The following is a 14619-nucleotide window of genomic DNA, read 5'->3' as shown; positions in this document are numbered from 1 at the left end:
AGACCGAGAGTAGCAAGCCCGAGCTGTAACCATGGAGCTACAGTCTACGATGCAAGCGCATGCTATACATCTCAGAACGACACGGCGGACTCTTATCGCTGACTCGTCTCGCTGATCGCGCTGCTGACGTGTGAGTTTGTGACATCACATTGGTTAAGTATTAGCTTCCAAAGTGGCTTGGAAACTCCACTAGGGTTGATTTTCTTAGTTCTCAACAAACATTATGATGTAATATTTATTTTGTACAGGATCTAATATAAAAAATCAAAAATTAAAATCACGAGTAGTCGCTCTATCCTTATAAATTATTCAATCATTCGTTTTTTCCCTTATGTAATCGTCACGTTACAAGTTATTCTTCTCAAGTAGTTGGGCTGACTCGATGAACTGTTGGGTATTATGGGTAACTTTTTTCTCAAAAAATACTGAAAACGTTTCGCATAAAGACCATAACGCTTCGCTGGGAAAGTGTGCCAGTGCACTGATCGAGGCAAAGATGCTCTGATAAAGCAAAACAAAGGATGCCCTAAGTAAAGTGGCACGCAATCAATCGCGTCCATACAAGAGCCGTATGGCCGAGGAGCTAATTGAACAATTTTGTTTGCATAGTTCGTTTGCATTTTCAGCCAGAGAGCGACTGACTCCGTCGAGTCTTTTTTCGAGCTGTCGCTTCCGTTATTTCGATGCGACTTGCATCAAGCGCCAGTCGAATTCTGTTTGTATTCGTTTGCATACTCAACGAAGCAACGCGAAGAAATCGAAGAAGAAGAAGAAGGAGAAGAAGAAGCTGCAGCTCACGGTAAATCGCAGTAGCAAGGCCTCTTGGCTTCGCTCCGAATCTTAATAATACAGATTCACGACTGTAGCAGTGTGTACTAGTCTTTCGTCGCGTTTATGTATATTTCGCTAAAGCGGGAGATTTGAAAGTTTTTCCCGGCTGAGCTTGGCGTTATATTGCTCTGTCGGCATCTCATCAGTTAACTTTATTTTGAGACGCGCGCTGATTAATCTATAAGTGAGGCTTCGATCGCTCTTTTTACGGGTGCTAAAAAAAATTCTTCAGCATTTTCCGAACAGTCTGAATCGAAAAGATAAAGCTGTATCGAAATTCTTAGATCCTGCAAAGTTCTACCCGCGTGGCAACTTTGAGTTCTCTGGCAGCCTCTATATACACGGCGCGCTTGGTTCATAACGAGAACGAGCGTCCGGGCAATCGCAGTGCTTAATAGATACGAAATCCTTATCACCCCGGCAAAAGAGGATTTTCATTGCGGCTATAATAGCCTCGTGTGTATATCGCCCGAAAAACGAGCGCACTCGAAATAAAATCTAGGTGTGCAGCTCCAGTTCTCGCGCGAGCGAAATAGATAAAGTGCATCAGAATATAATATACTGTGTATATTCTCGGAGGCTTTCTCACCGGCAACGTCAACGAGCTCTGTACAATGAGATCCGAAAGCTGCCGTAGTTCACCTTTTATTATTATTGACTTGCGTCGACAATCATAGTGGAGCGACTTTTATTACGCGACGCTTATCCACGAGCCCGGTTAAAAGGAGAAACGGAATCCTTCGTTATTATACGTTTCTTTTATACTTTCCTCGTCTTCGCGAGAGAGACTTATCGTCGCGCGTTTATCTTAATTTACAGTCGCGCGACAAGCGTCATATTTTTTTCCGACTCGAGCGGCATCTATATAGGTGCACAACAGCGGAGCGAACAGGAGTAGATGCGGAGAGTCTCGCCGGGGATTTTATGGGAAAATATGGACGGCGAGTGCCAGGGCTTTGGCGAGCCCATTCGCTGTAATAGTGAATAATGAAAACGAAACATTAACCCGTTTAGGATTTGGCCGAACGGATGGGTACAGGGATCAGTGCGGACGGGGATGATTTTTTCGAATTTGCTGCGGATATAAATCTTGGTAATGAAGCGTCTGATGACATAAGTGAGCTCGCGATAACACGTGCAGGCTAAAATCTTATGAAAGACAGTAGAAAACTTGCATTTTTCATGGTTGCTTATTGGCCCATTATTGGACACCTAGCTCAGCTATCTAGTATCGTTGCCACCTGGAGCGCTAGCAATAATATAAACAAACAATGTGCAGTGTGAATATTTTAATCGAAAACCAAATTAATAATTAAAGAGCTTCAATTTGAACTCTAGTTGGTTAAAAACGAATGATTTATCCTCTACGAATATCCTCTGACTGTAGTTGCATTTCCTGGCCGCAAAGTCTCGCCTCCGCGAAGCCCTTCCAGGCCTGATAAATTCATCTTCCGGTGCCTTGCACATGTTTATCTGTCGGTCTACAACGTAAATCCCAGAGTGAAAAAATCGTTCAAGAAATATAGCGGCATTAAAATTTGATCGGCGGCTACACTAGTGCGGCACCTCTGTCTACGACTTAGCCGCTTCCATTTCCCGTCGACACTTTTTCACGAGATGAATCCGCCGGCGATGAACACGCGTCGGCTTTTGGCCAAACCGGTTCGAGAGAAGCGAAGAAGCTGACCGGAAAAGCCCGAGATAAAGAACACCGACAGCGACTCCGCACCGGCTGAAACGTGCTAAGAATTCCATTCATATCCGGAAACTCTCCCTCCTCCTCTTTCCCTCTGACTCGCGCGCGCACAGCCCGACCCTACAAAAGAGACCGAATTACTGTATATAATACCAAGCGTATAGCCAGAGGCGGGGGCGAGAGAATAACCCGTGGGCTGCGAGAGAGGTGCGAAACGTCAACTTCGCTCAAGATTTACGCGGGGCTTTCTTACATGCGCCGCGCGAGTGCATCCTTTTTTTATGTTCTCGCTTTTTTCCCCGAGTCCGCCCCGCCACCTTTCATTTATATCACTGAGCGGATGGAGCTGCCTTCATAATTTTGAAATATTATTTCGCTTAACTTGCTTTTCTCGCGATGCCAAGCCCTTTCGGGCCTTTGTTTTACTTATTTTCTCCAGTTTCGCATAATTCACCGTAGTGCGTTTGTGTGATAGTCGTTATACAATGCGTGGCGTGAGAAAAGCAGACTAATCCTAATTTTTAATTACATTCCGAGCGAAGTCTGGCTTGAAACAACTACTTCGCTCGGTTTATTTATTCATATCTCTCTCTCACTCTCTCTCTCTCTCTCTCTCTCTCTCTCTCTCTCTCTCTTTCTGGTAGAATAATACGATTAAAATCATAAGAAATGAAAACTGCATGGGCAGCTTCAAGTCCTCGTGAGTACGATATGCGGATTTATTCGCTTATTACGCAGTGGAGAGATTATTCGGTGCCGAAAATCAACTCACTGCTCTACTTTGCATTCTCATAAGGTTCCACACGCCAGCGCACTTTACATTATTCATTCATTTATATCGATAATCAACGGTTCTCAGTAACCAATTTTCTGCGAAGCGAAAGCAAAGTAGAAATTATTCCGCTGTCTAAAGCTCGATTCCGCGGGATTATGAATCATAAACACAGTAGCAGTTAGCATAAGATTCAGATTAGCTTAGACTAACGAAGCGCGGCTAGATATTACTTGAGCATATCCGCTTGTTAAAGGGCAGTTTGCAGGGCAGCCTCTGGACTCTTCTCTTTCTCCAAATTAATAGGCTGCACAGAAGCCCTGCCGGCAGTCAATTAAAAAGAGAGATACCACGAGCGGAGAGCACAAAGCCGGCGTGCCGAGAAAAATCCTCGAACAGAATTAGCAGCCACCGGCGTGTACACGCGTATATATGTAGGTATAACGCTTTGGAGAAACGTAAAGCCGAGGAAAAAGACCAATGCGCGAGTTTAAATCTCGCCTCCCGCGCAACGGCCGTACGGACACGATTGCCCCGAGAGCTAAAGCACAAGGAGTTGAAAGGCCGATTACGCCCCCGACTCTATGTGTGCGCGCGCGCGCGCGTGTGTGTGTGTGTTGGTATGGAGAGAGGGGTATAGAGGAAGTTCAGCTCCATGCCTACATTGCTCTGCCTTATTTATGACTCGACACTTGCGGTGAATCTTATGCCCATTTTGAAACGTGATTGTTTTGGACCTTCGAAAAGATTTCGAAAATAATCGTGTTTGCACATGAAGTAAAAGCCGTGTTAAGCAGATCGAGTCAGCCACGGTCAGGCAAATTCCATGTATTCAATTTCGCATATTGTCCGAGACTGGACTACAGAACTCGCCGACGCCGTCGTTCCAATTCCCACGCAATTAAACAAACATAAAAACATCGGATGATTTCACACAAACGCGCGCCATGGAGCTTCATAAAACACTGACATAATGTCCGGTAAAACAATGCCGTCCAATTAGTCGGTCCGGTTGATATTAGCTTTTTTTCCTTCTCGCCCGGCACGTGTGGAAAATTATGAAAGCAGCCCTTGATGCTTACCCTGCTCTATTATTTTCCCGGTTAGAGCATCGGCATCGCTTACTCGCCCCGTGTTCTATCCAAATGAGCTGCACTCTCATTATCTCCCGATTTTTTAATGTCTGTGTAGCCCAGCCCCCACTTGCCTTGTTCTGCCTCATCATCTTCTTCTTCGCCATTATCGTCTTACTCCACTATCGGCCCTGGCATCGTATTCTGCTAAGGCTTATCGGTTCTTTCTTCATAGGGGCTTCGTGAAATAAACGGGAGTAATTAAATTTTCAGGTGGCTCGATAAAGAGCTATACCGATTATTATCGATACACGTGCGATTCGAGGAAGAGATAAAATTCAAGCGGGCCGATATTGAATTACGAGGCTGTGCGGCGCGGCTGATATTGATTTTGAGGAATAATTGCACACGCTCCCCGTGATTATACGAGTTTTGAGGTCGCCTTTGTACGAGCTTTGCAGCTAAGGCAGAATTGTACATACCTCTGCAGGATAAGATTAAATGGAAGAGAAAGAGGATGCTCGAGTTTGTGTTTAGAAAGTTCATATTCCACGCTACTTGCGGGCGTATTTTTTTAAAACATATGCGCGCGCGCAGCAGTTATGTACGTAAATTCCGAGTAGGTAGAAAACGCTTCGCGATAAAGCGACTATATTTAACGCGCGAGGGGCACGAGTACCATTAAGGCTGCGCGCGTGGTTATGGTCTTTTTGTAGGAACGAAATTGCGAAGTGAATATCGTGTAAAAGAAGAAAAGTCGTCTCGCCGCGCACTGGAGAATTATGCTCAATTTTTGTTTCACTATAATGTAGCCTGGAAAAACTGTACATAATTTTGTACAAATCTCGATTCTATATAGAATAAGCCAGTCCCGGAAAACGATTAAATTGCTATTACCGTATAAGTATAATTTGCGCCAATCAAGTTTGATATTATTTTTCGCTTTGACTGCGCAACATACGTCAAACAATCAAATGTTCATCGTGATCGTCGAACAGCGTAACATGGCGCCAATTGAGTAAAATTAAATAAAAGTTAGACTTGCGGTTTGGTTCATTATTTCTTCAACAAGCATCAAAACAAAATTCAATCACTTTTTATTGTTTGCCCACAAAATCCATGAGAATTTCGCGAACTCAAAACTTGCAGAAATCCTTGCCCGCGACGCCGCCTCGGCAATCTTTTATCCTGAAGCCCCAACTTTTCAGACCTACCAAGATACCCGCTCACAGGACAGTGCGGCGCGGAAAGAAGAATAGCCGAGTATCGATTCTCAAAAATAATAACTCAGCGTCGACCCTCGCGGCAGCCACCGCCGCCGCCGTTTCTGCATTCTCGTCCCCGGCCACTCTTTTGTATAAAAATTCTAAAACTTTACACTCCTTCATCGCTCGGCGTGTCCCGGGGCACGTCGTCTTTTTCCACTTCTCATTGCGGGAGTTATATGCACGCGGTAAAAGTTGAGGAGCCGTCCGGGGAGCAAGTTTCCTCGTTACCGTTATTCGTCATTTTGCTCGGCAACGTCCGCCAGCAGCAGCAGCAGCACGACGATTTAGAGCCTCCTAGCTACGCGCGCTGCTGCTGCTGGCTTTGAAAAACTTTCGATAATAATCTAATTTTTCAAGCTGCAGCCCAGGCTTTAGCCGCGACTTTTCCGCAAAATAACAGCTGACTTTTATACTCCCTAAGTGGATTTCAGCTGTTGCCCGTGTAAGCTTAATAAATAGATATATATATGTATCGCAGCGTACGTGATAAAAGCGTGTGCGGAATAAATGGCGAATGCATCGGCTTCCTTTTCGCTTTTAAGATCGCTTGATGTGGAAAACTCGCGAACGTTTTTTGCTCTGTATATGCAATTTTAATCGACTGCGAGCTGAAAACAGATGAAATCGAAATAGGAAGCGTTGCATCAGAGTTGATACTGGATTCAATTTTTGATTCAATCTGGACCGACAATTTATACACTGCAAATCGCGACAATAAATATGATGGATCGAGTTATACGAGTAAAATAAAGATAACTAGAAGCTTTCATCGACTATATGCGTTTGGCGCAGGCATCCTGGTCAAACTAATTATGCCGACGCAATAAACAAAGCGACAAAGCTGAAAGTTTGATCAGTCGTATCTTTTTATGTTTGACCCACCCGTAGCAAATTTTTCTGCTTGTTACAATATTCTCAGGCAATTTTCAATAAAAGCCACTATAGCATTACGCTTTATATGTAAAGGACTTTATTAAATTTTTATCTTAAAAACAATAAAGAACCGCGTTTTAACACGCAAAAAGTGCTTTGTGACACTGTTTTCACTGAAATTCATTGAAAACTAGACGTTATTCAACAATCTGAACCGATGCAAAAGAGCGCAGATCAAGTATTTTTAACGATGTTCTTAATTGAGGCTCTTTTCACGTACTTTTATCCATGAAGCTGAAGCTACCCGCCACACAGAACCCGTCGAACAGTGCCGTATATGCGGTGGGGGCCCAAATTTTTTTTTTTAATTCAATAAAATTAAATTCTATGAAACTTTTTTTAAAATAATGTTTGGCGAGCGAAACTTGCTGGAGGATTTGTTCTTACGTGTAGAAAGAAATCTACTGTGAGAAACTTGTGGCACCAATGTTATTAATAAACAATGTCGCCCCTTACTCGTGCTTTTTTGCAACTAAGAGGCGATTTTGTTTATTAATAACATTGGTGCCATAAGTTCTGGACGGTAGATTTCTTTCTACACGTAAGCAGAAAGCCTTCAGCAAATTTTGCTCGCCAAACATTATTTAAAAAAAAATTTATTGGTAAGACTTAGCGAATGTCGAATATTCGTCCTTTTTTGCAACTAAGAGGTGACTTTGTTTATTAATAACATTGGTGCCACAGGTTTCTCACGGCGGATGTTTTTCTACACGTAAGAACAAGGCCTCCGGCAAGTTTTGCTCGCCAAACATTATTTGAAAAAAAGTTTCATGGATGTGACGTAGCGAAAGCCGAATATTCGTCCTTTTTTGCAACTAAGAGGCGACATTGTTTATTAATAACATTGGTGCCACAAGTTTTGCACGGTAGATATCTTTTTACACCGAAGAAGAAAGCCTCCAGCAAATTTCGCGTGCCAAACATTATTTTAAAAAAAGTTACATAGAATTTACGACGTGAAACCTATATATACGGATATATTTTGCAAGTAAGGAGGTGATTTTGTTTATTTATAACTTATTCCCATGACCTCAACGCTGTGGCTGACTTCTTACACGTATGAGGAACAATCCTCGCAAATCTCGTTGGCCAGTAATAATTCAGGAATATGTTTTATTGATTCGTACTTTAAAATTGCTATCTTTGCGATTGTTGACTTTAATTGTTTTTTTAATGCCTATTTTGATTGTTTTTTACGGAAAAGTACTTTCCCCGATAATCTTTGATTATCTTAACCATAATCAAGCGGTTTTAAGCTGTGTACATTAAAAAAAAATTTGGGGCTCCACCGCATATATGGCACGGTTCGGCGGGTTCTGTGTGGCGGATAGCTTCAGCTTCATCTTTTATCCTACTTCTATACATTTTCCGTTTGCTGCATTGGGTGCTCGCCCTGTTGAACAATGGGTCGAGAAAACAGTATCCCGAGGCACTTTTTGTTTGTTGGAGAATGGTTTTGTATTGTTTTTAACATATGGAATTGGAATATTTGAAACATTTTTTCCACCGTTTTTATACGGGCATAGGTATGTATTTTTTCCTGAGATTTCTCATATGCAGACTACGCACGCGCATATACACTGGCGGATTTCGCGTTTTACGCGCTGAATCCAAAAATGTTTCATTGTCTCTTTATACGTCCGCATAAGCTGTCATCCATCCGCTTTTATAACGCGTCTTCAATTTAAAAACTTTTTATACGCATCGGCCGGACACTTAAGACGGAACGAGCTTCATATATAGTCAGCTATACACTTGGACGTGTACGTATAGAGATCCGTGGCACGGCTGGATTGCTTTAATTAAATATTACCCGCCTTATCTCGGGCGTTTCATCGTCTTTTCGCGGACGCGGCCAAGTTTTTGCAGGAGGGAGAAGGGAGAGAAACGAGCGAACGAACGACCGGCCCCGATGTAATTCTTCTTATTACACGGACGTCGTGCGCCCCGACCTGCGGCCCGGTAATTATCGGCGTAGAAAAGACGCCCACCTCCGACGAGATATTACGGGGACGATCCGTTTCCTCCCTTATATTTTTCTTCGGACGCCGTTTGCGGACGACTTTTCTTCTTCTATATAGCTCGCCGGAGCTTTGTTTCGTGTCGAGGCTCCGTAGGCCGCTTAACGATCAAACGACGGAGCGGATTTCTTTTGCCGCTTGTAACGACACATTTTTTGCATCTTTGATGCCTTTGTTTCTCATCTGGATTGAACAAAACTGGCTCTACGCTGATGGTCCAGGCTAGGCGTAGCTCGAAAGTAATATTCTCTTTGCTGATACCCTGATACTGACGTGAAAATAATAATCTTGCATGCGCCGATTAAAGGATTTTTCTTTTTATTCGAGCTACAGCTACGTAATATTTGCAGTAACAATGTACTTCTTGTCATTTTTAAAAAAATTTCACTTTACAACAACGTTTGAAACATTTTGAAATAATTTCGCTTTTTAAATTAGATAATTCTTATAATCCGAATCTAGCCAACAAAATGCTCTGATGCAGAGAATTTTGTTTCCGGCTTTTCTTTTCCTTCCTAGTACGAATTTAAAATTCATACCTGTATTCCCTGGATGTGAAAAAATTTGCGTACTCACCTGCGGATAATCGCCATCCTTCATCTGATAATCAAAAACGTAGAAGTAGGTCTTGGGCAAGGGCTCCTTGTCGGCGTCGTGGACGGGTAACGGCACATGCATACCGTTCGGCCTCTTGGTGTGTCGCAGGGTGAAGAGGTCGCCCGTCTGGACGAGCGGCGCCACGAACTGGGCGTCGCTCAGCGCCTGGACGCAGGCGTCGCGCGTGTTCATCGGATGCTGCACCGTCCGCTCCCAGTCCGTGTACTCGTTCACGATCTGTCGTTTCGGAAACGAGGGTCAAACACATACACGAGAGGTTGTAGATTTTAGTCGCGAGTGATTGTACATTGCACGAGGGTCTTGATTGATCACGCTTGGTCGGCATGTTTTTGATTGGGGGGCGCATCGAATGTTTTCTAGTTTGGTCAACATTTCAACTTCAACAGTGACCATTTCGCTCGGTAGCTCGGGTCCAGTCTTGAGGTGGAATCAGTTTTTCAACGAGCGTATACGCGGGTTCAGTGGAAACTGTCGGGTTCGGCCAGACGCGACAAAAAGTGCAAAGCTAATTAAATGGGGAAGCTATTACAATGTATCACTGACGTTGCCTAGTGGTTATGATTCTCGTCGTATACAAAATTGGTTCACGCATACTTTGGCAAACTTGGCGCGATATCGATGAACGAGAAATCGAGATGGCATCAAACGGTTGGGCAGCGAGTGGAAGAGCGCAGGTTCGGTCAGACGTGCTCGCAGTTTGTTAATTAAATTCCCTGCCGATGAAGCTGTGCATATCGCGATCGATGCGATAATGAAAATAGTTCGGCGTAATTGCATTAATGAAGCATTGACAGATACGGCGAAGATTGAGCGTTAATTAGAAACGCCCAGTGCAGTTATAGCGCTGTTTGTCTCTGTTTTTGACTCCATGCACTCGTAAACAAAATTATTTCGCGGCCCTGATCTTGCCGCGTCAGCTTGCAAACCGCAGGCCTACCAATGAGTCTTTAGACTGCTAAGTTTCTGCGCATAATTTGGCGAGCCCAGTTGCTAACTGCTCGTTTCCAGCGATCCCATCATTTTTAATTGCGATCCGCGTCGCGACACGCGAAAATAGACCATCAAAGTTAGCGCACGCTCACCGCGTGTTTTCACCGGTGTTCTGGCAAAAACGACACAGCTCATTAGCACCAATTCGGCTCACGCGCACTGCCAAGCATATGAATGCGAGATCCTAATTATTATCGTCAACTTTTCTGACCAGCTGCTTGCGCCGTTTTTCCAAATTCGCTGCTGTAGCGTGAGTTTTTAATTGAGGCTTTTGCGCGAGAAGCCTTTCACGAAATAACTTGTAAAAACTAAAATAATAGTGGTGCTGTTTCCTCTATATAACGTGTCTATACATATAGCGATGCGCTTCCGCTGGAAAGTTGCGGCCGCGAGTTCGAGTGTTGTTGGGAATTCGGAATCGATTAAGTTCGACTAAGTTGGACTGAACCGCTCGGACGTATGGTGTTATACATTTTAATGTAGAGCGAGAGACTATTGTCAGAGGAGTCAGTTTTGTGCTCGCAATGATCTAGTTCGAGATAGGAGTGATTAACGCGTCGCTGTGTCATCGCTATACCAAAAGTTATACCCCTCTTAAAATTCAGTTCTTTACACCTCGCGATGCCTTGATGCATAATACTCGTAAAAGTGTTAAAATGAATTCTCAAGAGCGTACGCATTCTGTAATTATCGTGCGCAAATGCATCTAAGCCGCATCCAGCGCGTCGATCAAAAATCCGCCGGAGAGCAGCAGAAGAACCGCACGCACGGCTAAAGCTTTATTTTGCGATGGTCGTCCGCATGGGCGATTGCCATCGATTCGGCGCGCTAATTTCGAGTGCCAGCCACGTTTGCTGGGTCACTTTAATCGAGGAGATGGCAAGAGCTGCCATTAATTATACCTCGCTTCCGCTCTTCTTCGATTTCGGCAATTTACTTTCGAGCGCGTCGATTAATAAATGCAGGCATTTCGCGTCGCGAGTACTTTCCCGGCTAATCTGAATTAACGCGCTTGGCACAAACGTTGATACGAGAGCTTTTCGCTCGCAATTTTGGCTTGCGAATTTATCGCGCTCTCGCGTTTATCGCTCTGATGCCGGTCGGTAGCATTGTATTGTCGCTACACGGTTTTTTGTTTGACTGTTGAATTCAATTCCGCGTGTGCCGGCCAACACAAAAGCTTTAAATGTCGCGAGCTTTATATTAGGGAGACAGCATCAGTATTATTTTCAACTCGCTCGGTAACGTATCCAGAAAAATACACACAAGCAACTCGAAAACATTTTCGCGAGCGCTAGACAAAGTGGGGAAGCGCGCGGGCTCATCAAAAGTTTTCGGCGCACTGTTGATCGGAGCGAAGTTATTTCTCCCCGAGAGCCGGCCTTACTTGCTTATTTATCTATAAAATTAATAGATGCCGTCTTTAGCGAGCTTAAGTTCGTCCGAAGTTTACCTACTGAGTGTAGAATGATTCGTCACCTGGCCTTACGCGGTAACGATGCCAGCGAAGGAGCGCTGCCTTGCAGGGGGGCGTTAGGATGCGAGAATGAAACCGTAGTGTGTCTGACGACGAGTTGACACTGTCCTCGTCAAAGTTAGAAAGCTCTCATACTTAGTTCTAGAGAGGTATGGGGGTTATCACCTCTAGAACGGTGGACTCACCTGCGATCGGAACAGGATCCGAAGCGCGCGGGTTTAACATAACATCATGGCTTAAAAAAATTAAATCCGAACCAAGAGGGACTTAAGAGTCGGAACTTGGAATGTTCGCAGTATATACAGAGCAGGTGCGTTTAAAGAACTCGTAAAGGAAGCTGATAGGTACAATCTAGATTTGGTAGCAATACAGGAATCGCGGTGGCCAGATGGCGGAGTACTAGCATCGGGTAACTTCCCGTACCTGTATGGGGCCGGGAGTGGGGGATCTCTAGGAACCGGATTTCTCGTAAGCAAAAGCATCATACATTCGGTTAAAAGTTTCAAATCCGTCAATGATAGGCTCTCGTACATCATTATCGAATGGGAATGGTATAGATATGTATTTATTAATGTACACTGTCCTACGGAGGACAAAGAAGAAGAAGCTAAGGATCTCTATTACGAAACTTTAGAGCAGGTAATCGACCAGTTCGCGTCTTACGACACAAGAATAGTATTAGGCGATTTCAATGCTAAAATAGGTAGGGAGGAAATGTTTAGGCCTACTATAGGTAAGGAAAGCCTGCACGAAGCCAGCAATGATAACGGTATTAGGGTCATAAACTTCGCGGCGGCAAAAGATCTTATAATCAAAACTACGTGTTTTAAGCACAAGACAATACACAAGGCAACGTGGACATCGCCGGACGGGGCCACACAGAACCAAATTGATCATTTCCTCATTGAAAAAAGACGTCATACTAATGTTCTTGACGTAATGGCTTACAGAGGGGCAGATAGCGACTCGGACCACTTCCTAGTAGTAGCCAAATTAAGAGCTAGACTAGTAGCGAATCAAAATAGTAAGCGAGCAAACAAGGTAGAAAGCTTCGATATTGAGAAACTACGAGATAGAACAGAGCGAATTAGGTACCAGATAGAAATTAATAACAGGTTTCAGGCACTTGAAGAAGCAAACACATCGCCGGAGGGGAATGACGAATCGAATAGCTTATGGGGGGACATCGAAAAAACGGTAAAAGAGGCCGCGAACAAAGTACTGGGTAAAAAGAAAAAGCCAAAGAGCAAACCATGGTTTGACGAAGAGTGCGAACTCTGGTTTGAAAGGCGCAAAAAGGCTAAATTAGATAGCTTACAAAATAGAAGCGATAGGACCGTAAAAAAGTATTCTAACGTAAGGAAACAGACGAGCGCGATCTACAGAAATAAGAAGCGGGAGTATCAAAAGAATCTTATTAGGAGAATAGAAACTAACAGTAAGGAAAATAACCCCCACGAAATGTACAGAGGGATTAACGCCATCAGAAAGGGTTTTAGGAGTAGAGCGCAATTGATGAAGGACGAAAACGGGGACCTCGTAACAAATGACAACGAATTACTGTCGCTGTGGAAAAATTATTTCGATAAATTATTAAACGTGCACGAAAATAGCGAAGAATTAGGGGACGAAATTCACACTGCTGAACCCCACGTGGAGGAACCGAGCTACCAAGAAGTAGAGGCCGCGATTAAAAAACTAAAAAACAATAGTATGTGCCATCTGGAAAAATGAAACAATACCCGAAAATTGGAAGGAATCTATCATTATACCGATTTTTAAAAAGGGGGATAAGACAGACTGCAATAACTATAGGGGTATTTGACTTTTAGCAACGTGCTACAAAGTTCTGTCAAACGTAATACAAGCTAGACTCACTCCATTCGCGGAAGATATAGATTTACAATAATTGTTATTTAAAAATTGACTGAAAATACTAAACTCCCATATACCACCAATGTAAACAGAGACTTTGTCGACGCCATGTTTTTTAATTGCCGAAGCTGTCGCTAGTATCGCATTGCAACTTTAAACTCCCAATTCCCAAGATCAATTTTGACAGGCAAGACTGGAACGATCAGAAATGCATGGAAAGAAACAATAGTTCGACGCGACACTCTTCAAACGTACGTGATGATAACTTATCAATTCTAAATCCACAGCTTTCGAAATCTCGGCGGACTAAATCCGACCATAATTTCGCGCACGGAGTGTCAGAAGTCAAGAAATAAATTTTGCGCACGAGGATCAGAAAATTTAAAGCTCCCAGGCTCACCCATTTCGACTAATTTCCAACCCGATTCCACCGACAAAAAAAAAGAAAGCAGTGGTCAGCCTCGCTCGAATTGGCCGACAGCAGCCACCAAGAAAAGGAACAAAAAACTCGGCAGACGAGGGTCAGCGCGACTCACCGTATAAAATATTTCCGTGAGATGATACATGTAAGCGTTGCGCACGTAGGTCCTTATGATTCTGTCCCTGCGCTCGCCCTCGAAGCCCTTCTCGACGTCGCGCTCGGCGAAGCGCCATAGGGCCTCGCTCGTTGTCACGCCGAATAACAAATCGTACTTGTTGTTGCTTGTGATGGCCTCGCCGTGCTCCGCCTTCTTGGGTAGGATCCTGAAAAATCGTCCGCGTTGTGTATACCTTTATTAATCGAGTCGTGTTATTCTTTTTTCGCCTACTGCTGTAGACGTTTGTTTTCGGAGGGGAGCGGGAGGGCGGGGCTGTGTATGCAAATGTAGGTCGACGTCGCTCGCTTTCCGTACCTGTACCGTGGGGATGTCGTACTTTTCGCTCGAATTTAACTGCCGTCTGGCTCCCTCTCTACGTTTGGATAATTGATTGGAATCTATTATCATGATGTAATTAATGACGTCTTTGAACTTTTTCGAGGAAGGGCTTATTTCGAATTTTTTTCTCGTCTGGACTTATTTAAAC

At 43.9% G+C, this 14619-nt stretch overlaps 1 protein-coding gene across 11 annotated transcripts in view; it reads right to left on the bottom strand.

The window, feature by feature from the left end:
* The window catches only part of LOC100114473 (neuroligin 4), a 237576-nt gene that overhangs the window by 48939 nt on the left and 174018 nt on the right, over positions 1-14619 (bottom strand). For all 11 annotated transcript variants that reach the window (XM_016986595.3, XM_016986593.2, XM_031929371.2 and 8 more), the window contains exons 8-9: positions 14091-14298; positions 9171-9428 (exon numbers count right to left, since the gene is read on the bottom strand). In XM_016986595.3, coding sequence (XP_016842084.1) covers positions 9171-9428; positions 14091-14298 — 466 coding nt within the window. The remainder of the gene's footprint in view (positions 1-9170; positions 9429-14090; positions 14299-14619) is intronic.

This window comes from Nasonia vitripennis, chromosome 4 (genome assembly GCF_009193385.2).
Source record: "Nasonia vitripennis strain AsymCx chromosome 4, Nvit_psr_1.1, whole genome shotgun sequence".
NCBI lineage: Eukaryota > Metazoa > Arthropoda > Insecta > Hymenoptera > Pteromalidae > Nasonia > Nasonia vitripennis.
This window is presented reverse-complemented; position numbering and strand designations above follow the sequence as displayed.